At 47.4% G+C, this 26,476-nt stretch overlaps 1 protein-coding gene across 1 annotated transcript in view; it reads right to left on the reverse strand.

Annotated features, from left to right (window-relative positions):
• FBLN7 (fibulin 7) overlaps positions 1-26,476 on the reverse strand; it is a 52,170-nt gene that overhangs the window by 20,579 nt on the left and 5,115 nt on the right. The window contains exons 2-3 of the mRNA XM_043603999.1: positions 6,688-6,847; positions 1,395-1,565 (exon numbers count right to left, since the gene is read on the reverse strand). Of these exons, the coding sequence (XP_043459934.1) occupies positions 1,395-1,565; positions 6,688-6,847 (331 nt within the window). The remainder of the gene's footprint in view (positions 1-1,394; positions 1,566-6,687; positions 6,848-26,476) is intronic.

Genomic DNA, 26,476 nt, shown 5'->3' on the forward strand with positions numbered 1-26,476 from the left:
ACAGCCAGCTGTCCCCTGACTGCAAACCCAAAGAGACAGCCTGGAGACAGAGGGGAGATCAGAAGACCTTGCCAGCACCATTTATGGCAGTGGGGACTTGACTGCCATCTGGGCCTCCATGGTCAGGGGCATGGTCAGGTAAGATGTAGGGGGCACCCCGCAGAGGATGATGTGGCCGTCGGAGCACCTGAGTGCCGCCAGAAAGAAATCAACTGGGGTCCGTCATTCAATCCGTAAGTTAAAAATACAGACACTCAAAGCAATGATAATGAGATGTCGTTGTGTTCTCACCTCCTCTGCTGCCATATTTATCATCCATAAGGTGCTTACCCTGGATGGAGACTTCTCAGGGTCAAGGGTAAATCCAGATACTGGCATTTTCCTTGGTGTGTTTGCCAGTGACATGGCTTGTATTTCTTGGCTGGTTCCCAGCCAGGTCTGAGAGCTGGTACCTGTAATCAACCTTAAAAGCATCTGTATTTCCCAAGAGATAGAAAATAGAAGTCTAAATCCACGAATGTGGTTCTGGTTGCCCTGGGCTCCGGAGGTCAATCCACACGATCTGTCTTTAGAGATGACATATTTTCTAATGTTCCTTTATGTTTTCAAGTTATTTATGCATTCAAAGTCCTCTCTACACTGCCCTTGACAACATACTTATTTATGTAATGTGCATTAGCCTTTCAACTCTTGGGTAAAATCAGGGACATTCTGTCCCAGCAGATGTCCTATGCCTGCTTTAAAAACGACTGGTGTCCATGACTTTCTAACCATATTCTTTTGAAAAGCCCAGAGATCATGCATGCCAAGTCTGATTTTCCTCTACATCAAGAAAGTACTGCTGTTGAGCTGAGCACAGAGAGAAGAGAAACCTTTTCATGCCTGCCCTCCATCCTAGTAGTCTCTCCTGGAGCCAGTCTACACCAAGTCCCAAAGCAGACACAAAAGACACTTGAGAATTTCCCTAACCCTACAGGTCACCAACGGCCTTGCAAAATACAGCCCAGAACATTGGTAAGAACCCATCACCAGTGTCCAGAACAGAGCAACGTGCTGAGGAGCATAGACTCTGGGGTCAGAGTGTCTGGGAGTGAATCAGTTTAGCCTGCCCCCCAGCTGTGTGGTCTTGGGTAAGTTCCTCCACCTCTCCATGCCTCAATTTCCCCATATGCAAAACAAGACTAAATTGTTGAGAGGGTTTGGCAGAGCTCACGCAGGCCAGCCCAGGCCTGGTGTGGAGGTGAGTCATCGGGCATGTTGGCCACTATTCTGCAGAGGAGGAATGGTAGAGGAATCAGGCAGAAAGTGTCCCAGGGGATGACCCTTTCTACCCAGCAGAGCCCTGCTGGGCTGCAACGGGTCCAGCCCAGAGAGGTGGGAAGGAGGGGCTGTACCTCTGCAGTGGGGCTGCTCCCCCGTCCAGGTGCCGTTGGGAAGGCACACCACGCTGCTGGGCCCAACCAGCCGGAAGCCAGGGTTGCAGGTAAAATGGACTTCGTGATCCACTAAGTACTTGCTTCCAAACTTTCTGCCATCCAGAGGGGCGTTCAGAGCAGGGCAGGAAACTGTGAGGACAAAAAGAAGGACCGTGGTCACTCAACCTCAGTTGAGTTACAACATCTCAGTTACAAGGCTTCTCATCTTCAAGTGCTCCTGTGCTGAGTGCCTCCTCCAGGCTGTGCACAGTGCTGGGCATTTTTAATGCTGTGGGCCTGGGTGATACGTGCCCACTCAGTGAAAGATGAGCTGGCACTTTAGAGACGTTGAGTGTTGTGTGCAGGGCTGCAAAGCGTGGGGGGGGGGGGTCAGAACTGGGACCTCCTCCTCCCTAGGTGTGGCTGACCTGCCCACTCCTGCCTTCTCGGAACTCTAGCCTCACCGGGTTTCTTAGGCCTCCTGAACAGGCCCGGATCAAGCCCACCTCTAGGCCTTGGCTTTTGCTCTTTTCTCAGCCTGGAATGTTCTTTCCCCAGAACTTCTCCTCTTTGGCTCCTTCTCACTCTTCAGGTCTGAGCTCGAACGCCACCCCCTCCCAGAGTGTTCTCTGGCCACCTTGCTTAGCTAAACCATCCCCCAGGCACTCTCTACCCCATGAGCTCACTTTGCTTTCTTCTTAGCATATGTTATTGTTGGAGTTGACTTCTCCATGTATTTGTTTCCATGTTTGTTGTCAGTCTTCTCCCTCCAAATGCAGTTCGAGAGGGCTGGGATTTTGCCTGGCCTTGCATCCCTGATGTGGCCCCAGCATCAGCCTGGTGCCTGGCACACAGTAAGTGCCCCAAAAATAATTCTTGAACAAACGAACCAATGAAAAATTATTTACTGAGTGCTTACCATGTGCCAGGCACTATAATAGGCACTTGGTATAACTAGTGAACAAACCAGACAAAACCCAGCTCTCAGGAAGTCCCCTTCTAACAGGGGCGACCATGCATAACCAAGGTCCTTAAGCGGCAGGCACAGTGTGAGAAGAAGTGGTAAGTGTCATGTAGAAGATAAAAGTAGGGAGTAGTATTGGGGATGACAGGGGAGGGGACCAATTGTGAATGTGGTGGTCAGGGTAGGCCTCACGGGGGCAGAGGTGAAGAAAGGAAGGCATAACCGTGCAGATATCCAGAAAGGACAGAGGGTACAAGTCGGTGCCCAGGCCCTGTGGTGGAAGTGTACCTGGCAGGTCTGAGGAATGTTAGGGAGAGCTGGAAAGCAGTTGGGGATGAAGTCAGAGAGGCAACAGGGAGCGAGAGAGGGTTTGAAGTGAGGGTTTGAGGTGAAGCACGAGGTGGCCGATTTACACATTAATAGCACCAGTGGCTGCAGCCTGAGCATGAAGGGCCGGGTGTGAGGGAGGATGGAGTGGAGACACAACCTTGACATGACAGTGGTGTGACCAGGGCGGGAGCTGGGAGCGGAGAAAGGCGGCTTGAACGCCGGCTGTGCTGTGAAGGTGTGCTGAGGGGAGACAGAGCCACTCCACCTTTTCCTCTACCCGCGGCTGGTGCCTCCCGTGGTCAGCACTTGTGGAAAGAAAGTTGCCAAATTGGGACAGGTTGGATATAGATTTTGTTTAGTCGGAAACTCAGAGCCACTTCTGAAATGCTTTAGAAGGAAATTCCAAGTGTCATTTGTGAAAATGCTCTTTTGTTTTAGACAGATGAGAAAGAAGCTGTTGCTTCGGTCGCTCAGGCTGCAGTGAGTGATAGAGAACCGCACAGCATCTGCCATGATGGGAACAGCTGCCCACACGTTCCCCCCACATCCTTCCCGGAGCAGCTGTGGCGGGCCGGGCCTGGGCAGAAGGGCAGGAGATGGCCCCTCGGAGAACCCTCGGTCCCCTCTGGTTACCGGGGGACCACTGCCACAGCAATCTCCTTTAGTAAGCCTTCAACTTGACACCCAGTGGTAATAACGTTGTGAGATGGAAGCGAGTGTGAGTTCACGTCCCAAGGCTTGGGAGCTCCCAGGCTGCTGCCTCAGTCCCTGAAAATAAATGACTTTATAGTCCTTTTAAAATATCAGCTACGTTATTGTGCTGAAAGGCATATCAAATGCCTTTGGGGAAAGGAGTAGGGTCTCTTTGGGGATAAAAAAATCTTTAAAATCCTCAAAAATGAGGGGTGCCGGTGTGGCTCATTTGGTTAAGCATCCGACTCTTGATTTTGGCCTAGGTCATGATCTTACGGTTCATGGGTTCAAGCCCCATGTCGGCTGACAGCAAGGAATCTGCTTGGGATTCTCTCTCTCCTTCTCTCTACCTTTCCTCTACTCGCACACACACACTCGTGCTCGCTCTCTCTCTCTCTCTCTCTCAAAATAAAGAAACAAGTATTAAAACAAAACAAAAACACGAGACCTGTAGAGGACTCTGAAAACAAATCCTCAAAAAAGAAAAACTACCTGCTGGAGCAACTCACAGGTAAATCGTACCTGAGTAGATGCAACAGTCTCTGGCACACAGTAGGTGCTCAATAAGTGTTAGTAGAATTAATAAGTGGGTACAGGTCAATTAAAAATCAATTTGCAGTCACTTCTCAAATCGGAGCCAAAGGCCTCTGTCCAGTGAAGGACGTGCCCCTTGGCTGGTTCATTATGAGCACGATGTGGTGAGTCTACAGGGCCACAGGGAAGCTCCCCGCGCTTTCTGGAATGAGGTCACTGTGTAAGGCATGAAATCAGCAGTGAAGCAATCCTAGAGACTGGGAGCACAAATGGAATGAGGCTGCCTGGTAAGCCCTGAAGCTGATGGGTTTTGATGTTCCCCAGAAAGGAAAGCTGGGAAAATAGGAGGGAGAGTCTTAGAAGCCAGAAAGAGGAAGGCCAAGAAGTCTCCAGGCCTAGAAATCATTCTTCCTGACTCCCAGCAAATGCCCTTAGGGGGAAAAAAAAAAAGTAAAAGACAGGGCACCTGGTTGGCTCAGTTGGTTATGTGTCCGACTCTTGATTTGGTCTCAGGTCATGATCTCATGGTTTGTGAGTTTGAGCCTCACATGGGGCTCTGTGCTGAGAGTGTAGAGCCTGCTTGGGATTCTCTCTCTCTCTCTCTCTCTCTCTCTCTCTGCCCTTCCTCCCCCCCCCCCCAAATAAATAAATATATTTTTTAAGTAAAAAAAAAAAAAAAGTAAAAGGTAACTTCCCTACTACCTGCAGGCTCCAGGCCCAGGCTCAGCTTCCTAACCCCTAACCCACAGTGGGGATCCTGACAACTGCCTGCTTCCATGTCCAACACATGGGAGAGACAGAATGCACTGTGGCAATATTTAAAAAGAGAATTGGCAGGAGCACTTTGTGGCTCAGTTGGCTAAGCATCTGACTCTTGATTTCAGCTCAGGTCATGATCTCACAGTTCCGTGAGTTCGAGCCCCACATCAGGCTCTGTCCTGATCGTGCAGAGCTGGCTTGGGATTCTGTCTTCCTCTCTCTCTGCCCCTCCCCTGCACTCTCTCTTTCTCAAAAATAAATAAGTAGACTCAAAAAAAAGTCTTATAAAAAGCGAATTGGCCACTTAAAAAAAATCTTACAAAGAGAGAATTGGCCACTTAATAAGAAAAATTTTGTCTGGTTCAAGGAAGACCTGGAATCCGGCAATAAGAAGATCAATAATTTAACAATAGACCTCTCTATCTACTCTAGTGGACAGAAGCCTCTAATATAGGCAGGGCAGTCTTATGAATTATCTCTTGCAGGTTCTTCTTGGAAACTCCCAAGGACCATGGGAGCTGTGATCCTATGAAAGCAGAAAGGAGCCGTGTAGTTGTGCAGCTAGCAGGAAAAAAAAAATCACATCTGGTACCTATTACTGCTAACTTACTCCTATTGGCCTCAGTTTCCTCATCTGTAGCACAAAGGAAGGATAGCCTGCCTCTCAGAGTCTGGCTGTGGGGAGCCCCACTGAAGGCTGGGCCTCACAGTGCCTTGGAGAGTGTGAGGAGTTTGGCAGGTAGGTCTAACTCTGTACCGGTGGGGCCGAGGAGAACAGCAGCAACTCAGTGCTGGAGAGACTCTGGATTTGCTGCTGTAATCTCTGAAGAGGTAGGGAATCCAACGCCTTCCACAGGAAACTTCGTCTCACACAACAAAGGAGGCCCTTGATAAATTGTCTGACATGAGTCAATGACAGCAGATATTCCATAGGCTCATGACGTAGAACAAACATGGTGACTGGTCCCCTGACTCCCGTCACCCTGAGGAGAGGCCAGAGGAAATCCAGTCACCCATCCAATGGCCCCACAGTGAGAGCTGTTACTGGGACAACCTGGAAAACGCCCAGTGTCTGTCAGAGTCCTACCCTCGGAGGGTCCACCGTAACCCTCACCAAACGGGACTTGCCCTCAGCAGCACCCCCTCCCACTAATGGAGGACTCAGGTCAGAGGACTAACGTCATGCCTGAGAAACTGAAGCCAATGTTGGTTGGGGGACTAGCAGGCATGCCACACTGGTGTGGGACGTTGTGGAGGGGAGGTGGTGTGTGTGTTCGGGGAGGGTGTATGTTCAGGGAGGGAGCTCTCTGTGCTTCCCATTCAGTTTTGCTGTAAACTTAAAACTGCTGGAAGAAAATAGCCAATAAAATTTTTTTAAAAAAATGGAACCAAATGGAGTCTTCCTGGGTGGGGACAGGGAAGGGAAAAGCAGCTCACGCTCTAAGAGTGGTGTCTTTTGACAATTCTGTGAGGATACTATGTAGACGAGAGCGTTAGTAAGCCTCAAATGAAAAGGGGAAATGGGTGACCTTCAGATGGGGGAGAGGAGAGCCAGCAGATGCTTTTTTTAACACACTCACCATACGCTCCTACCAACCAACCAGTATCTTATTTTATTTTTAAATTTATTATTTATTTTTTTCAACGTTTATTTATTTATTTTGAGAGAGAGAGAGCATGGGCAGGGGAGGGGTAGAGAGAGACAGACAGAATCCCAAGTAGGCTCCGAGCCATCCGTGCAGAGCCCGATGTGGGGCTTGAGATCATGACCAGAGCCAAAACCAAGAGTTGGATGCTCAACTGACTGAGCCACGCAGGCACCCCCCAACCAGGGTTTTAAAACGGGCCCCCAGCAGGAGGCGAGGTAGGGAAAGGCCCAGAATCCACTTCGGGACAGGGTGAGGCGTGGGCAGGTGGGGATGGGGACAGAACCCACAGGTGAAGGGCCCGAGTGTTGCGTGTGACCCTAGTGGTGCAGATGTGGGGACCCACCTGGGGGGGTGTCTGGGCCCACTCTGTTCACAGAGTTCTGCAGTGCAGCCAGCCGGTTCTTCATGTTGCGGATGCCCTCGGCAAAGCGCGTCTCCTGGCCCTTCAGCACCTGCTGCAGCTGGCGGATGGCCGTGAGGAGCTGCTGTTTGTTGAGACAGTTCTGGGGAGAGAAAAAGTCACCACCACCACCACCACCATGGCTGCTTCAGTGCCATGAGCTCGCTCTCAGCTTCCAGAAGCCACCCAGACACCTGGGCCCCAAACGCCCTAGTGGCTCGCTAAGCACGATGGGAGAGTGGCCTCCCAAGGCGTCCCGACATCTGGTGCTGAGTTAGGTCACCAGACAAAGGTCCTGAGCACACATATCCTAGCGCCAGATCGCTTCTCAAGAAAAACAAAACTCCTGCTTTTCAGAGCAAAGGGCAGAACTGATGATTCCAAATGATTGGGAGGTTGAACAGCAAACCTAAGTGCCTTATGATCAGTAGTCTTACTTCAAAAGTACTTCCTAATTCTTCACTCTGAATTAATGCTCTGAAATCTGGGCTTCATGAACTTTTTCTTTCTTTCCCTCTTGAACAATTTTAAAAGCAGATGGATGATAAAACATAAACCAGTCAAACCAGGGATGCTCGATGGTTCCTGTACTTTAAAAAATGTAACAAGGCAAATAAAAAAGAAATTCAGTAGAGTTAAAGAAGCATTCGATGAAAGTCAAAGTCCAGTTATAATGGATTTTAAAAAGCTTACAAAACAGGGGCGCCTGGGTGGCTCAGTTGGTTAAACGTCTGGCTTTTGATTTCCGCTCAGGTCATGATCTCACAGTTTGTGAGTTCGAGCCCCACATTGGGCTCTGCTCTGACAGCGGAGAGCCCGTTTCAGATCCTCTGTCTCCCTCTCTCTCTGACCCTCCTCCACTCGTGCTCTCTCTCTCTCAAAAATAAACAACTTTTTAAAATCCTAAAAAGCTTAAAAAACAGAAAAAGGTGGCATGTGCTTATCATGATAAAGACTATCTAACCCAGCATCACACTTAGTGATAGAAACCTCAAGGTTTCCAGTCTCAATTGCCCTTTAGAGCCAGAACATGAAAAGGAGTAAAGAAGGGACCTTCTTTACAGTAGGACCTTGGCCTTGGGGGGAGTCCCATGGGGTCTGTGCGTTCCCTCAGCCTGGCCTTATCTAACCTGACTCACATTACCCGCACGGAACAAAGGAGAACAGCAAGAAGACAGTGAGAGTTATCTCTCGGGATAGGCTTATGGATCATTTTTAATTTTATCTTTTATACCTAATTCTTTTCTACAGTGAGTACTGGTTTTACAATTTTACGTAATTTTCTCAAAGGGCGCAGGGCGGCTGGGAGTCATGTGGCCTCCGCAGCCCGGGTGGCTTCCAGCCTTGCCAATGGCGTGCTGCCACCACGGTGGAAACAGAGCCGCTGCCGTTCTCCCAGGGCGGCTGCCAGGCCAAGGCACCTTGGGGATTTCACCAAACAGATGACTCACTGGCCCGCTTCAATGGATGCTTTTGACAAAGCTGAATCCCCAGTTGCCCCTGGAACTCGTTAACCCATGGGGGCTCCTTGGTCTCCACCCTAACTGGGGCCTGACTGGGCCTAGCCCCAAATGCAATTGCTGGGAAGAGAGGTTTTGTTTGTTTTCCTCCCTTCTCCCCCATTGTAGTGATTCCCACGCAGGCTCTGGGGCACCGGGGCAGCGAGTGACCTGCAATCCCCTACCTGCCCAGCACCACACACCATCCTACCCAGACTGGGTTTCCCACACCCACTTCTCCTCCCTTAAAGAAAAAAAGAAGCAGCTTATACACTGGATCTTAGCCAAAAGGCCAAGATGTGATTAGAAGCTGCTTTTATAGATGGCTTCCTGACTGGGGTGCCTGGGTGGCTCAGTCGGTTGGGCGCCTGACTTTGGCTCAGGTCATGATCTCACGGTTCGTGAGTTCAAGCCCAGTGTCGGGCTCTGTGCTGACAGCTCAGATTCTGATTCTGTCTGTCTGTCTCTCTCTCTCTCTGCCCCTGCCCGCTCACACTCTATCTCTCAAAAATGAATAAACGTAAAAAAAATTTTTTTTAATTAAAAAAAAAAAGATGGCTTCATGACCTATGTGTTACACTTGTGAAGTTCGTCACAGTTGACAAGGCCATTTCTGCTTCAAAGAGTACTGCTGGCTGGTAGCAGGCCCGTGAAGGCCTGGGATGGTCTCTATTTCACAGATGAAAATATATGGGCTGAAACTCAAGCAGCGGTCCCTGAATCATGCAGCTTAGGAGTGGTAAGGCCAAAATGGGAACACGGATGACATCCATCCCAGAGCTACCACCCCAGACCCCAAACCCTCGGCTGCACGTGCCCCAGTGGAGTGTCTTACGCCCTGTCTCATTTGTTCTTCACACATCCCTCTGTGGTGAATGATCTTATCGATTAATTTGCACTAGCAGCTGATATGCTGCTATGTTGCTATGACCTGAGCAACATAACCCACAGGAGTGGAGTTCTGGCTCCTGTGCCAGTTTCAGGTCAGGGAGCACGGGCAGTGGGGACAGGAAGCAGGGCCAGAGTGGAAGAAACATCCCTGACCACAATGAGCCCGGTGAGCAGCTGCCTCCCTCTTGTACAAGGTGGCCAGGGCCCTGACATCTGGAGAGGGCTCACTGGGCCACAGCTGCCCCAGGGGACACAGAAAGGCTACATTCTGAAGTGGGGAAGAGGAGATCAGTGCCACGGCCTCTGCCAGGGGCCTGGGTTGGTGCCATGGGGCTCCTAGAAGTAGAGAAAGGAGAACAGAGCAGGTGGAGGAAAAGAGGCCCGGGTTCCACTCGGCCGCTGGGCAACCAAGTGTGTCTAACTGGCTCCTGGGTCCAGGCACAGCTGTCCTCTGCTTCTAGTGCACTTTCCGGAGCCCTTCCCAACACCCACACAGTGGACAATAGGCACCAACCTCCTAAGTTCTCACCTCACCAGTCACAATGGAAAAACCTTCAAGACCAAGCACAAAAAGACCTCATCCCAGGAGGGGAGGCCGATGGAAGGGTTTCAGGTGGACTTGCTGAGGGAAGATCTCAGAGCCCCGGCCCATCCCTGCCTCCATCCTCACCGGGGTGATGCCAACAGAACAAATTGGTGTAACAAGGAACTCTGTGAGCCCAGAAATAAACCCATGTGCTTATGGCCAATTAATTTATTTCTTTATTAAAAAAATTTTTTTAATGTTTTTATTTATTTTTGAGACAGAGAGAGACAGAGCATGAGCAGGGGAGAGGCAGAGAGAGAGGGAGACACAGAATCTGAAGCAGGCTCCAGGCTCCGAGCTGTCAGCACAGAGCCAGACATGGGGCTCAAACTCACAAACCGTGAGCTCATGACCTGAGCTGAAGTCGGATGCTTAACCGACTGAGCCACCCAGGCACCTCATGGCCAATTAATTTATGACAAAGGAGGTAAGAACACACAACGGGGAAGGGACAGTCTCTTCAATAAATGGTGCTGGGAAAACTGGACTGCCACATGCAAAAGAATGAAACTGGATCCCTACCTTATACCACACACAAAAACTAACTCAAACTGGGTTAAAGGCTTGAACTTAAGACCTAAAACCATAAAACTCCTAAAAGATAACATAGAGGGTAAGCTCCCTGGCATTGATCTTGGCAAGGATTTTTTTGGGCTTTAACACCAAAAGCAAAGGCAACAAAAGCAAAGATAAACAAATGGAGCTACAGCAAACTAAAAAAGCTCCAGCACAGCAAAGAAAACCATCAACAAGATGAAAAGGCAACATAGAGAGTGGGAGAAAATATTTGCAAATCATATATCTGATTAGGTGTTAGTATCCAAAATATATAAAGAACTCATATAATTCAATAGCAAAAAAAACCCTATCTAATTAAAAATGGGCAGAGGAACTGAATAGACATTTTTCTTTTTCTTTTTTTTAAAGTTTATTTATTTTGAGAGAGAGACAGGGCACACACACACGCATGGCAGAGGGGCAGGGAGAGAGGGTGAGAGAATCCCAAGCAGGCTCTGCACTGTCAGCACAGAGCCTGATGCAGGGCCTGAACTCATGAACCTTGAGATCATGACCTGAGCCCAAATCTAGAGTTGGACACTTAACTGACTGAGCCACCCAGATGCCTCTGAACGGAGATTTTTTTTTTTAAAGAAGATATCCAGATGGCCAACAGGTACAAGAAAAGATGCTCAATATCATTTATCATCAAGGAAATGCAAATCAATACCACAGTGAGATCACCTCACACCTCTCCGGATGGCTAGGATCAAAAGGATAAGAAATAACAAGTGTTGGCAAGGTAGTGGAGAAAAGGGACTGCTTACTTGTGCACTGTTGGCAGGAATGTAAATTGGTGCAGGCACTGTGGAAGAGAGTATGGAGGTTCCTCAAAAAATTAAAAATGGAACTACCATATGATCCAGCAATTCTATATCCACTGTATCCAAAGGAAACAAGATCACTCTCTCAGAAAGACATCTGCAGCCCCATGTTTGTTGCACCATTATTCACTCTAGCCAACATATGGAAGCAAACTCAGTGCCCACTGATGGGGGAAAAGATTTAAAAATGTGGTGTGTGTGTGTGTATATATGTATATATATATATATACACACACACACATATATATACATATATATGTGTGTGTACACACACACACATATATATACATATATATGTGTGTGTACACACACACATATATATATACATATATATGTGTGTGTACACACACACACACACACACACACACACACACACAGTGGAATATTACTCAGCCATAAAAAAGAAGAAAATTTTGCTATTTGAGACAATATGAATATACCTTGAGGACATTATGCTAAGTGAAATAAGTCAGACAGAGAAAGACAAATACTACATGAAGTCACTTATATGTGAGATCTAAAACACCAAACAGATTGGTGGTTGCTTGAGTTGAAGGGTTGGGGGGGAGCAGAAGAAATGCATGAAGGGGGGGTCAAAAGGTACAAACTTCCAGTTATAAGATAAATAAGTTCTGGGGATGTGAGGTACAGCATAATGACTACGGTGAACAGTACTGTATATTTGAAAGTGGCTAAGAGAGGAGGTGTTCAAAGTTCTCATCACAAGAGAAAAACAACTTGTAGCTCTGGAAGGTGATGTTTACTAAACTTACTGTGGTGATTATTTCACTATATATATAATATAATATATAATAATAATACATAATATACAGAAATATATATATAGTGAAATATATATATATATAGAGAGAGAGAGTAAAAAAATAAAGTCCCTAATATTAAAAATAAAATAATAAATAAAAATAATAAAAAATAAAGCCCAATATTAAAAAATATTATTTATTATATTAAATACTATATTAAAAATAAAGTCCCTAATACTAAAAATAATAAAATAATAAAATAAAATAAAATAAAGTCCCTAATACTAAAAAAAAAAAAAAAAAAAAAGAAAGAAAGAAAGAAAGAAAGAAAGAAAGAAAGAAAGAAAGAAAGAAAAGAAAGATCTTGTGCTCTTGGCAAGCCAGCAGGCCGGGTAGGGGCCAGGATGCCAGGGAACAGACAGAATGACTGTCTTTTGACATGAGGTTTGATGGGTCTGTATGGCAGTTGCTACTAACAGGGGATTTCCTTGATCCCAAAGTGCTAGAAATGGATCCCTTGAGAGCCACCCTCAAATCTGTTGCCTGGAGTGGGACTTTGGCACAGGCATGACTGGGTTCATCTGTAGGGCTGGGCGATGAGGCTGGAATCTTTACAGACCAAGTCAAGGTCTCAGGAGGTCTGCATTATGGGAACAAAAGAACACAGGAGGGGGGCTGAAGAGCTAAGTGTTTTCCCTTTCCAAACCGAGAGAGAATGATTTATCATCTTGCATGATCATAGAAAGCATACTTCCTGCAAAACAATTCAAAATACTGAAAACACATCAAAACAAAGAATAAGCAAGTCCCATGATCAGAGACAACCACTGTTGACTTTCTGTCTGTTTTGAACTTGGATTAGACGCACATGCACACATATACCAGGGTCATCTTGCACAGGCTGGACCACAGGATGCAGGTTCTGTATCAGCTCCCTCTTCTTGGCACTGGCTTGTGGCATTGCGTGGACGTCAGAAAGCACAGTTATCATCAAGGGACCCTGGCCCTCGATTTCACTTCTGATCCCAGTGCTGTCTTCAGTCTGGGGAAGGGGCTCCACTTGTCAGCCAGCTTCCCCCCCACACCCACTGCCATCTCCTGCTCTAAGCTGAGAGGGGCGGAAGCATGGAAACAAGTCCTTTCCTCTTTGCAAATGTAGCCCTTGGCAAGGTCGGGCCAAGGGGGCTGTGAGGGCCTCCAGGGCAGGGGGACAGGAAAGAGGCCAAACCCTCAGGAGTCCGCCACCTGCATGGCAGCCTGGCACTGGCACAGCAAAGCCTGGCTTTGGGCAGACCCTTCCCATCTCAAAGTCTCAGACCCCAACTGCAAAAAACAACCACAGGCTCCACATGCCTTTTTATAGCCCTCCTCCCACTCAGGTGGGAAGGCTCACCAAAACCATGACTGGGCAAAGGTCAAATCCAGATGGGGCTGGCAAGGAGAGGGCTCCACACAGGGAAGGGAGGGCATACCCCAGTGGCTGAGGAAGTCACCACGTTGGGGCCCCCACTTTCAAAGGTCTCTTCCAGAGCCCTCAAGGGGCCCTCATTTTTAATGTTTTTATTTTAAATTTTTTGATGTTATTTATTTTTGATAGAGAGAGAGAGTAAGCAGAGGAGGAGCACAGAGAAGGGAACAGAGGATCCTAAGTGGGCTCTGTGCTGACGGCAGTGAGCCCGATGTGGAGCTCGAACTCATGAACCTCAAGATCATGACCTGAGCTGAAGTCGGACGCTCAACCGACTAAGCCACCCAGGTGCCCCATTGTTAATATTTTTCTTGAGGAGATCCCCTCAAATGGTTTAAGTTTCCATCCCTTTGAAAGCTTGGCTCCACGCCTGGCTTATGCCGTTGACAATAAATAACGAAAAATAGTTTCCATTTCTTTGAGTTAATAATTTCTTTGAAATGGTACCAAGAAGAGACATGCAGAGAAACTCTTCCATCTTTGAGGAGAAAAGACCAGGATTTACGGTGTCCGTGTTCAAACTCTTCAAATGGGTGGGCACTTCATGCCACTCCATGCCAATGGCAGTATTTGCAGGGAAAGACATGAGCCAGTGAAAGAAGTAGCAACAGAAGTCACCCCGCCTGGCTGTTCCCAAGCTGGGGTGGAGGTGGCATAGATGGTTCTGGAACACACAGGCCAGTGCTGAGAGCCAGGAGGGTGGGGGCTCTGGTCCGAGGGTTCTTGGAAGTAATGCAGCCATCAAACCATATTCCACCCTCCCTGCTACCCCCCGGGGAAATCTTGCCCACCTTCTTCCCAACCCATTCTCTCATAATATTTATTCTGGAGGATCTAATGGACATTCATCAGAGCTTACAACACTCCCTTTCTCTGAAACTAACCAGTGCCCCAGTAGAGGTGGGCTTCCAGCGCCATTTTATACAACACCCTACCTGCTGGGCCAGGTGTGGACAAAGACAAAGGCTATATGCATCTCCCACCCCAGCTCACCCCATCACTATGCCAGAACCCAGAAGACCTGACCCCTACCACTACATCCATGCCTTCTGGCCGTTTGGGTTCAATTTATAAATGAAATTCGAGACCCAGAGCCTGCTCTCAAGGCACCTAAGGGCATGGGTGCAGTTCCAGGGGTGTGCATGGTTGGGGGGGGAGGGTGGTCTTTGAGGCTTTTGTTCTCACATGACCTGACTCAATGGCCTTTCTTACGGTGACAGTCTTGAGACAGTGACAATCCCCAAGAGCCACCCCGCTGACAGTAGAACCCCGAGACCCCTTCAGGTGGCCACGGATGACCCCTCAGACCTCAGAGCGGCCGTCTCTTGAGCTGGTTTCTTCTAAGCCACAGCTATGTGTCATGTCAGCATTTTGTTAATGGGAACACAGATGTTTTGATGCCATTAGGTCTATGAAAGGACAGAGCACACTTGCCAAATGTGTGCCTGCTAGCCAAGGCTTGAAGCCCTCCGCGTCTGAGTCATGTCGGATTTGTGCATGTTTTGTTCTCCAGAAGTTATTTTAATTTTAGAGCAAGTCAGAGGCGGGTTATAACTCCTTCGCCTTCCCTCATCTCAGTGACCTCTACCCAGCACCCCAGAAGAGGAGAGAAAGTGGATGCTTCTGGGAGAAGTGAGTGAATTTTGCTTGGGGGGTTGGCCAAGGCCCTTGTTAGGCTTCTCTAGAGAAACAGAACCAACAGAAAGCACACTGTGTATGCACACAACCTATTGAGAGAGACAGAGGATGAGAGGCAGATTTATTTTAAGAAACTGGCTCATGCAGTTGTGGGGGCTGAGAAGTCAAAATCTGCAAAGCACGTGGCAGGCTGAAGACCCAGGGAACAGTTGATGTAGCGTGAATCCAAAGGCAGTTTAGAGATAGAATTCCTTCCATCTTGGTGGCTCTTGGTCTTTTGATGGGGGCCCACCCACATCATGAAAGGCATCTGTTTTACTTAAAGTCTCCTGGTTTGATGCTAATCGCACCTAAAAACTACCTTCACAGCAACATCTAGATCCTAAGCGTTCGATCAAATATTCGGGTGTTTTGGTCTAGCCAAGTGGACACGGAAAATTAGCCACCACAGTCTTCCAGCTGAGACTCCTTTTGGAGCTCTGGACCCCTGGGTGCTCAGGGCATTTGGGGGCTTATGCTGGCTGTCCATAATTCTATATTTACACTCCAATCCCCCATCTTGTATAGTTTTTAAAATGACCACAGAAGCGATGACAACAGAGGGAATCCAGAGCCAGCACCGTCACCACACTTTACACAAGTAACTCGTTAAATGCTCACGACAACGCCAGGCTGTGGGCACATTATTACGCCCACTTTATAGGTGAGGAAGCCAAGTGGTCGCTTGGCCACGGTGACACATCCAGGATTTAAACCCCAGCATGCCTTCTCCAGATCCTGATGTAACAGGATGACTGGGTCTACTTTAGAGAGGGGTCCATGGAGAGCCACCAAGAGCCCTGCCTCCATCTGCCTCCTGACTCCTCTCGTTTTCACACAGCCCCTGCCGGCCCTGACGGCCCCCTTATGGACACCCTCTCAGCCCACCACTCCCCTGGCTGCTTTGCATGCTTGAGAGCAGAAAACCAGTTATGGACAGCTGGGTATCCTCCTCACTGAGCAGAGGCTCTGAGCTCAAACTAGATGAATCAACAAAGGAATGAATGAATGAGGGGTGAAGGAATGAAGTGTGAGGCCAGGACAATCGTATTCATCTCATCACCCAAACCTGCCTTATTCTTTCACCTGCCTGCTAATAACTGCTTGCTGCCCAGCTAACTTTTGTCTAGTTGCCACACCACCTGTAGACCTGCTTGTGCCTTACCGGCACCGGCATTATCTTTAGCAAACATGACGCCCAGCCCAGTGGAGAGCTCAGCTCACTCACACATGCACACACACACACAGAGCCGTGCCACACAACCAGCCACAGTCTCCTGCTGGAGCCCACCTGACAGTCAGGCCTTCCCCTCACCTCTCTCCACAACCGGAGGACCTCAGAGCCTCAGAAATGGGGCATGTTATGCAAAATTTAATATAGTGTTTCTTTTCATTCATTCATTCATTCATTCATTCATTCATTCAGGATTCCACAGATATTTACCAAGTACCCTACTTCACATCAGGCACTGCTGTAGAAAACACAGCCATCTTGTTTGTTTGTTTGTTTGTTTGTTTAGCGTTTATTTACTTTTGAGACAGAGAGAGACAGAGCATGAATGGGGGAGGGTCAGAGAGAGGGAGACACAGAATCTGAAACTGGCTCCAGGCTCTGAGCTGTCAGCACAGAGCCAGACGCAGGGCTCGAACTCACGGACCGCGAGATCATGACCTGAGCCGAAGTCGGCCGCTTCACCGACTGAGCCACCCAGGCGCCCCCCAAAAAACACAGCCATCTTTATCTCAGTCAGTCCTCCATGCAGCCCTATTAGGTGGGCACCATTATCTCCATTTTACAGCTAGGGAAACTGAGGCTAAGGGACACCCAGTCGGAGGATGGCGTGGCTACCTTATGCACCACACTGTGTCTAGCCCATCCACTCAGAAAGTAGGTTCTGTCTCTTTCTTCGGCCTACGAGAACAAGAATGAGGGTCTCAGAGAAGTCCCCCTGTCTGCTGGTGGCCCCTCTCAGTTCCCCTGGCTGTCCCCCTGCCACATACATAGACCCTTCAGGAAGGTTCTTGCTGGTTGTTGGTTGCTTCAGTATGTGGTATACATGTGTACTCATGTTCACACAGGACCCCAGAGTTATGTGACTCATGCAAATCAACATCTGGGTTTTGCCAGAAAACCAAGTCTCCTGTGGTTGACTCCTTTGAAGAGGGGGAAGAGAGAGGATGGAGCGGACAAAAAGCCTGGTCCCCACAGGCAGCATGGGCAAAGCTAACGGGACAGATAAAATGGCTGCTTTGAGCTTGGGCATGGTGGGAGATTCGGGGTCTTGGGATTCGTTATTCTTAGAGTAACAATTAGCCTGGATGGCTGTGAAGGCTAATGCTTCCAGTTCTTCCTACCCTCACTAGTCAACAAGCCCAAGTGTTTCTGGGTGGGCAGGCAATAGCAAGACTGGAATGATCCTCTCCGGACCACCACAAGTGTGTCCTACCTGCTCTTCCCATGTCCTCACCTTCCCTATGATCCATGCTTTCCAAAGACAGAGGTCAGAGGCCAGACCTCATCACATACTCACCTAACCCCCAACAATGGCTCCCTACACATGGGAATAAGGCCAGCTCCCTTACCGTGGAGCTGGGTGTATTTGCTTCCTATTGCTGCTACAAAAAAACATAAACTTGGCAGCTTAAACCAATATAAATTTATTATCTTACAGTTCTGGAGGTCAGAAGTCTGACATGGGTCTCACTGAGCTAAAATCAAGGTCAGATTCACAGGTTCTGGGAATAAGAATATAGACATGTTTGGGGGGTCATTATTCTGCCTACAGAGCCCTGTGTGATCAAGTTCAGCCACTGCCAACTGTGCCCAGATCGAGTGCCTTCCTCTGTCTGCTGAACTCCGGTGTTTGGACCTCATCTGTGTTTCTCCACACACCTCAGCAAGCTTGTTTCCATCTCAGGGCCTTTGCACGGGCTGTTTCTTCTGTCCAGAAATTCTGCCCCTGGTCCTCAGAAGTCAGGCTCTGTATTTCCACTTTCACTTAGAAGCTCCGTTATCTGAGAGTACCTGCCTACTAAGGGTACAGTAGCCTCCTGGCCTCCCTTCAAAACAGTACCCCATTCCAGTTACCTGCCTTCTGATATTTCTCATGTTTCTCTTGTTTTCCTCTTCCTGCTTGGTACGCTACCTGACAGCAGGGCCTGTGTCTGGCTCAGCTTCCCCTCCCCTACGACAAACTGAGCACTTATTATGAAACTGTTCTTTGAATCCCATTCATTTTCTCCTTACGACAATCCTGTGAGACATATATGTCTGTTATCCTCACTTGTTCATGGGAGGCAACTGAGTCATCAGAGGCAAGACCTTTCCCTAGGGTGCTCATCCAGGAAGAGGAAGGGTGGGAGCCAAGACATGGACCAGGTGCTATGAGTCTTTTCCACTTGCTAAACTGCCTTGGGTCATGCTGCCTCCTCAGGCCCAGAAGAGTGACTGACCTCCAGCAGGACTGGCACTCAGGACAAAGTTGTTGAATGAGCACATTATCTTACCGGTTAGTAAGGGTAACTTCTAAAAGGGTAAAATCTTGAATCATGCAATCAGACAAAAGGCCTAAATCACAGGAGCCCCTGAGGTGATACTGACACGTTCAGCTGATGCTAACTTGTGTGTATGTTTTCTCACTACAGTGTAAATGACTGACTGGTGTCTGATGCTTCTCTGGAAGCAGCTTTTCTTTGTTTCTTTTTGCCTCTGACACTACGGACACCCCTCCCTACCTTGGAACTCTGTGGTGCTTTCCCTTTCTTCAAGTAAGCTGGAAGCATCGACTCTCTCAGCTTCCTGGGCAGTGCACCCAGTTGTACGTCATGTTCTCTGACCCCAGCCCCTCCTGCAGAGTTAGGAAACACAGCCCAGGGGAGTAGAGGAAAGGGCTCCTTTTGGGCTTGCAGTGTGCCCTCCCCTTCTGTGGAGGGTCTAGGGTCACTATAATCTCTAGCATAAAGAGAAATGTCTGAGTCATTGGCCAAACCAGAGGGCAACAGTGGGGCTAACGAGCAGCTTGGGGGGACTTCTGGGTGCCTTGAGTTGCCACCAACCTCTCCCCGGCCCTCCAGTTCTCAGACACGAACAATTGTCGTATCTCGATGTTACTTGGAAATCCATCACCAGAATGAGTTCCTTGGGCCCTTCTTTCCATTTAGCTGCCTCCCTAGGGAGATTCTGGTACCCAGACTGCCACGGGGGCACACGTTTTCTTATATGCGGGGAAAATAAATGATTGCTTCCTTGAGGTACAGAGTCTACTTACTGAAATGGGTAGATTTGAGTCCTGTCAAAGTATAGGCACTTTTTTTTTCTTTCATGAAAATGCACGTGATGGACTAATTTTAGGTCCTGGGCAGTTACCAAGAAGCATGAAAGACTCTGGTGGAGGGTTTGAAAGGACGTAGAAAGTTCTACCCACCCAGAGAGTCTGCCCTGATGTTCTCCCAGGGCCCCAGGACTGCACAAGTCCCGAGAAGCCTGGCGGCGGCCCAGCAGCCCCACTGTTGTCCCTCTGGATCAAGGGAGTGACCAGCACCATCAGGCTTCTGTCAAGAGGAGACAGACATTCATCCCGGGACACGTGGAGCACGGACCGCTGGCTGGGAAGCACGCCTGGGCAGGCATGGAGGGAGGGCTGGTGGCCCGATGGTGAGGCCAGCAGCTTCACAGACCAAGACGGTTTGGTCCACCTGGAATCAAGTGTGGTGTCAAGCAGGATTGATCCTCTAGTGTGAGCAGGCCTGGCAGGGCATTGGTTCCCAACTGAAAGACTCCAGGCTGCCCCAAGAAGGCACTGTGCTGCCCTGTCACACTGCCCTTCCCTAGCAGGCCACACCTCAGCTGTCACCGTTCACACTGTCAATACCCACCTCCCAAAGCTGGGGCCAGAAACGACCCTAAGAGAGCAAAGAGGCCACCATTCCTCTCTGTAATCAGGGGTGTCCTTGACAGGACTTGAGTCCCGTTCCTGAAGGTGCCAGGGGAAGGAGGGGATCTCTGGAGAAAGCCCAAGATGCCAGGAAGGCCTCTCTGTCACGCCTCCTCACTCTGACTGCACACGTGTGTCTAAAGATAAGTGACTGTGCAGAGTAAATCTCTGGGTCACTATGATGGAAAGTATGCAGAAACAGCCACAATCCAAACCCCTTCCCCCCCTCCCCGCCCCCCAGCCATCTACATCATTTGCAAGGAGACTGTGCCGCTTTTCTCATAAAGATGGAAATCTCTTTTCCCACCTCTCGGATCTAGGCTGGCCTTGTGACTTGCTTGTGACTTGCTTTGGCCAAGAGAATGTAGTGGAAGCGATATACCAGTTCCAAGGCTGGATCTAGATGAACCATGTTGTGTAGTTTCTGTATCTGATATTTTGACATCTGGGGCCCTGCTGACTCGGGACAGACTGCCCCTCTCAGGGCTAGCAAATTCCTAGAGGTAGCAAACAACTCAACACCCTGCACACCCCCGCTGCACACCTTTGATATGCAAACCGACCAAGCCAAGAACAATTCCCCCCCTTATCTGACTCTTGCACTAGTGAGACAGTAACACCCCCTCCCACCCCAGTCCCCCTCTCTCCATAGCCCCAGGATCAGGCATCAGGCAACTATAGGGGCAACCCTGCTAAGATTAGTCAAACTAGCCAATCTCGACTTGGTTAGCCCCCTTACCCTGTCTCACCCATTCCTTCCCTCAGAAACCCAATAAAGGCAGGAAGTTTCCTGCCCTATCTCTCTGCCTGGTCTCTCCTGAGGCCTCATGAGGCATGTGTGCCCCATCTTCTTGGGAACTGTAAATAACAAACTATCTTTTCAATGGCAGTTGTATCCTGATCTGCTGGCATCAGGATCCGTACCCGGATCAACCCCAAATCCCAGGTTCATTTTTGAACAGGGTCTCCAGAAGTCTTGTGCTTCGTGCTCAGTCTCGGCCCACGGCCACTACCGCCATGTGAAAAGGCCAGGTTAGCCTGCTGAAGGATGACAGGCTATGTGCGGCCCTCCGAGACCAGCCCGCCTCGGCTAACCTGGCAGCCGTCCACAGATGAATGAGGCTGGCAGTCCAGAGGGGCTGAATCTGGAGCAGATCAGCAGAACAGCCCAGCTGAGCCCAGTTCAAATTGTCACCGGGTCTGCCAAATTCAGTTCCAGGGCAGCTCTTTTGAAACCAAAAGCGGGGTCCTTGTCTGTCTTGATCCTGGCACCTGGGCCATTGGAGGCACCAAATATTTGTTTTGTGAAATACAGGTCTGTTCACCCCCACCCCTCCACCCCCCAGCTATCTGAGAGTGAAGGGTTCCTATGAAACCCTTTGTAAGCCAAAGTGGCCTCAAGCGAAGATGCAATTAGCGTTAATTTATATGGAAATTTTGTTGAGCTTCCCCAGAGGAAGCTCGGTGCTCACGGACGCGGCTCAAAGCTCTAGAGGCTGGGTGCTGAGATGCTGAGTGTGGTTCCCAGGGAAGGAGCTTGGTGGCGCCACCCTCGCTGCTCCGGCTGCCGCAGCCTCTACAACAGCTCGCTGCGAAACCAACGCGGACCGCTGTTTTTGCTTTTTGCCTTTTTTCATAAAAGCGAAAATCCTCCCCGATTTCTTTTGGACAGTGAAAACAGGTCTTTATGTAGGGCTTTTGCAGAAGCCAAGCGGCGCAATGCAAACTCTCAGAGTGGAGAATCCCTGTACCCCTATTTTAGATCTGGATGCTTCACGTGTCCCTGTCGCTTCAGCCCATACCCATGGATTTGTGCAGACAGCCCTGGTCAGTTGTAGTGTCCTTCCACTCTGAGTTCTTAAGCGACCAACAAGCCATCTCAGCCTAGACTCCGGGCACGCATGCCTTCTCCACCTCATTCATCACAGATCAAGGAATAGTCTGGAATCCTCTCCTCCACCTCCCTCCCCTGACACGGTCAGGAGGGGACAGCGGATGGGCCAGCTGCCCTCCTCTTACCTCTTCCTCTGGCCTCGCTCCCCACGAGGGCTCCGCGGCCCCACATGAGGGCTTTCCCCACGGACAGCCTGGGCATAATGTGTACTGCTGACTGCTTTAAGGGGTCGGTGTAGAAAAAGGGTACTATCTACAGGAGGACAGTGACTTGGGAACACCTCACGAGAACACATTAAAACATCATTTTCCTGAGGATGCGTTCAGAAAAACAAGGGAGTGAGCCAAGACAGAGGAAGACGTATGATCTATAAAACATAGACTCCAGCTCCGAAGAGCAGGCAGCCAAAGTCAGGGTCAGCCGGACTGGCAAGTACAGGCTCCGAGGGAAAGCAGCCCTGACAGAACGTGGAATAGGAAAGAGCTTCTGGAAACCACTGTGCTTATGTATTTGACCGAGGGGAAAGGGGGAAAAATTTCAGGATGACAGAAGAATTACTTACATAAGAAAGGAAGTTAATCATAGTAGACTATTTGGCTCTGCGGTGAACAATGGCACAAAGTATCTGTCATTACAGGAGATCAATTGTTTAGAAATGTGGACTAATCTTCAGGGCATGTAAAAGCAGTTGACTACATTTAAAAGAGACGACTACAGACCAAATTTTTTGAAAGCCACAAACTACCAAAATTCGCCCAAAGGAGAAACCTAACCTAAATAGTTCTGTATCTGTCAAAGAAATTGAATTCATAGTTAAAAACCTTCCAGAAGAGGGGGAGGCGCCTGGGTGGCTCAGTCGGTTAAGTGTCTGACTTCAGCTCGGGTCATGATCTAGTGGTTTTGTTGGCCCCAGCCCCACGTCGGGCTCTGTGCTGACAACTGACAGCTCGGAGCCTGGAGCCTGGAGCCTGCTTCGGACCCTGTGTCTCCCTATCTCTCTGCCCCTCCCCTTGCTCACACTCTGTCTCTCTCTCTGTCTCAAAAATATATAAACATTAAAAACATATTTTTAAACAGAACAAAACAAAAAAACTTTCCAGAAAAGAAATCTCCAGGCTCACATGATTTCATTGGTAAATTCTACCAAACATTTCAAGAACTGACACAAATCCTACACAAGCTCTTTCAGAAAACAGAAGAGAAGGGAACACTTCACTTATTTTATGAAGCCAACATGACCCTGGTAACAAAACCAGGCAAAGACAGTATAAGAAAACTATAAACCAGGGTCAGCAAATGTTATCTATAGAGGGCCAGGGCGTAAACGTTTTCTTTTTTGAAGCCCATATGGCCTCTGTTGCAACCTCTCAACTCTGCAACTGTAGGGCAAAAAGCAGCTCCAGAAATATGTAAATGAACAGGTGTGGCCAGATTCGACCAGCAGTGGGCTGCATGTGGCCCAGGGGCCATAGTTTGCTGACCCCTACTATACACCAATATCCCTCATGAACACAGACAAAAATACTCACGAAATGTTAGCAAGTGGAATACAGAAATACAGAGGAATATAGAGAAACATATATAAAAACAGAAATAAGACCAATTAAGATTATCTGGGACAGGAAGGCTGGTTTCAAAATTAGCAAATCAATCAAGGTCATCCACCTTTTTAACAGACTGGATCATAGAAATTGAAGCAGAAATAGCATGTGACAAAATTCAACACCCATTCATAATGCTCTGTCAGACTATGACTCAAAGGAAATCTTAACTTGACAAATGGCATCTACCAAAAAACCCTATAGCTAGTATCACAATGTTAAAAAAAAAACAACAAAACAACCAAATGCTTTCTTCCTAAGTTCTAGAACAAGGCAAGGATGTCCACATCCCTATCCAACATGGTACTAGAGGTTTTAGTCAGTGTAATAAAGCTAAATAAATGACCCAATGGCACATAAATTGGAAAGAAGAAATAAAACTGCCCATATTCACAGATGACGTAATCAGTTATATAAAAAATCCGAGAGAATCTACAAAAAAACCTTCCTAATAAGGGAGTTCCACAATGCCACAGGATAACAGGTCAACACGGAAAAACCCATTAGATTTCCATATACTAGGAATATACCACTGGAAATGAAAATTTAATAGAATAATGCCATTTAAAGGAGTTCCAAAAATGAAATACTTAGGTATAAATCTAACAAAGTATATTTACGTTGAAAATTTTTAAATGCTGATGAAACAAATCAAAGATCTAGATAAATGGACAGACATATTATGTTCATAGATTGGAAGACTCGATATTGTTAAACATGTCAATTCACCCCAATCGACCAATAGATTTAATTTAATCTCAATAAAAATTCCGATAGGATTTCTTGTTTCTAAGAAATAGACAAGCTAATTCTAAAATTTTATTTTTTTAATGTTTTATTTTTTTGTTTTTGAGAGAAAGAGAGTGCGTGAGTGCATGTGTGGGGGAAGGGCAGCAGGAGAGAGAGAGAGAGAGAGAGAGAGAGAGAGAGAGAGAGAGAGAGAATCCCAAGTGTGTTCCACAGAGCCTAACATAGGACTCAGCTCCCCGTGAGCCAAAATCAAAAGTTAGATGCTTAACTGACTGAGCTACCCAGGCGCCCCTAATCCTAAAATTTTAATGGAAAGGCAAAGAAACTAGAATAGTCAAAACAATTTTGGAAAAATATAACAAAATCTTAAAATCTACCCGATTTTAAATCTTACTAGAGAGTTATAGTAATCAAGATAGTGTGTTGCAGGCAGAAGTACTCACATATGTGTGCAATGAACTGATTTTTGTCAAAGCTGCTGAAATAATTCAATGGCAAATGAATCATCTTCTCAACAAATGATGTTGGAACAAATGGGAATCTATATGCAAAAAAGTGATCCCAATGTACAACTCACACTTTACGCAAGAATAAACTCCAAATGGATCACAGACCTAAATGTAAAAATGCAAAACCATAAAAAAAAAAAATCTGCAGAAAACACAGAAGAAAAATTTCAGGACCTGGGGTTGGGCAAAAGTTCTCAGACCTGACACCAAAGGCATGATCCATAAAAATAAAAAAATTGATCAATTTAGATTCATCAAAGTTTAAAACCTTTAAACCTCTTTGACCTTGGCCTCAGCAACCTCTTAGTCAACATGTCTCCAGAGGCAAAGGAAACCAAAGCAAAAATAAACTATTGGGACCTCATCAAAATGAAAAGCTTCTGCATAATGAAAGAAACAATCAGCAAAACTAAAGGGCAACTGACAGAATGGGAGAAGACATTTGCAAACGACATATCAGATAAAGGGTTAGTATCCAAAATCTATAAAGAACTCATCAAACTCAACACCCAAAAAACAAATATTCCAGTGAAGAAACGGCAAAAGACATGAATAGACACTTTTCCAAAGAAGGCATCCAGATGGCCAACTGACACATGAAAAAATGCAAATCAAAACCACAATGAGATACCACCTCACACCTATCAGAATGGCTAACATTAACAACTCGGGCAACAACAGATGTTGGCAAGGATGCGGAGAAAGAGGATCTCTTTTGCAATGCTGGTGGGAATGCAAACTAGTGAAGCCACTCTGGAAAACAGTATGGAGTTTCCTCAAAAAACTAAAACTAGAACTACCCTATGACCCAGCAATTTCACTACTAGGTATGTCTCCAAGGGATACAGGTGTGCTGTTTCAGAAGGGCACGTGCACCCCAAAGTTTATAGCAGTGCTATTGACAATAGCCAAAGTATGGAAAGAGCCCAAATGTCCATCAATGGATGAGTGGATAAAGAAGATGTGGCATATATATATATATATATATATACACATACATATATATATATATACAATGGAGTATTACTCGGCAATCAAAAAGAATGAAATCTTGCCATTTGCAACTACGTGGATGGAACCGGAGGGTATTATGCCAAGTGAAATTAGAGAAAGACAAATATCATATGACTTCAGTCATATGAGGACTTTACGATACAAAACAGATGAACGTAAGGGAAGGGAAACAAAAATAATATAAAAACAAGGAGGGGGACAAAACAGAAGAAACTCATAAATATGGAGAACAAACAGAGGGTTACTGGAGGGGTTGTGGGAGAGGGGATGGGCTTAACGGGGAAGGGGCATTAAGGAATCTACTCCTGAAATCACTGTTGTACTATATGATAACTAACTTGGATGTATATTTAAAAAATAAATTAAATTAAAAAAAAATAAAACATTTGCTCTGGGATAGGTGTTCTTAAAACAAGCTACAGACTGAGAGAAAATATTTTCAGTTCACATATCTGAAAAAGACTTGTAATTAGAATACATAAAGAACACTCAAAACCGGGGCGCCTGGGTGGCTCGGTCGGTTAAGCGTACGACTTCGGCTCAGGTCATGATCTCACAGTCCGTGAGTTCAAGCCCTGCGTCTGGCTCTGTGCTGACCGCTCAGAGTCTGGAGCCTGTTTCCGATTCTGTGTCTCCCTCTCTCTCTGCCCCTCCCCTGTTCATGCTGTGTCTCTCTCTGTCTCAAAAATAAATAAGCGTTAAAAAAAAAAAGAACACTCAAAACTGAACAATAAGAAATTATGCATTTTTTAGTGTTTACTTA

The sequence above is a fragment of the Prionailurus bengalensis genome, chromosome A3 (assembly GCF_016509475.1).
Source record: "Prionailurus bengalensis isolate Pbe53 chromosome A3, Fcat_Pben_1.1_paternal_pri, whole genome shotgun sequence".
Taxonomy (NCBI): domain Eukaryota; kingdom Metazoa; phylum Chordata; class Mammalia; order Carnivora; family Felidae; genus Prionailurus; species Prionailurus bengalensis.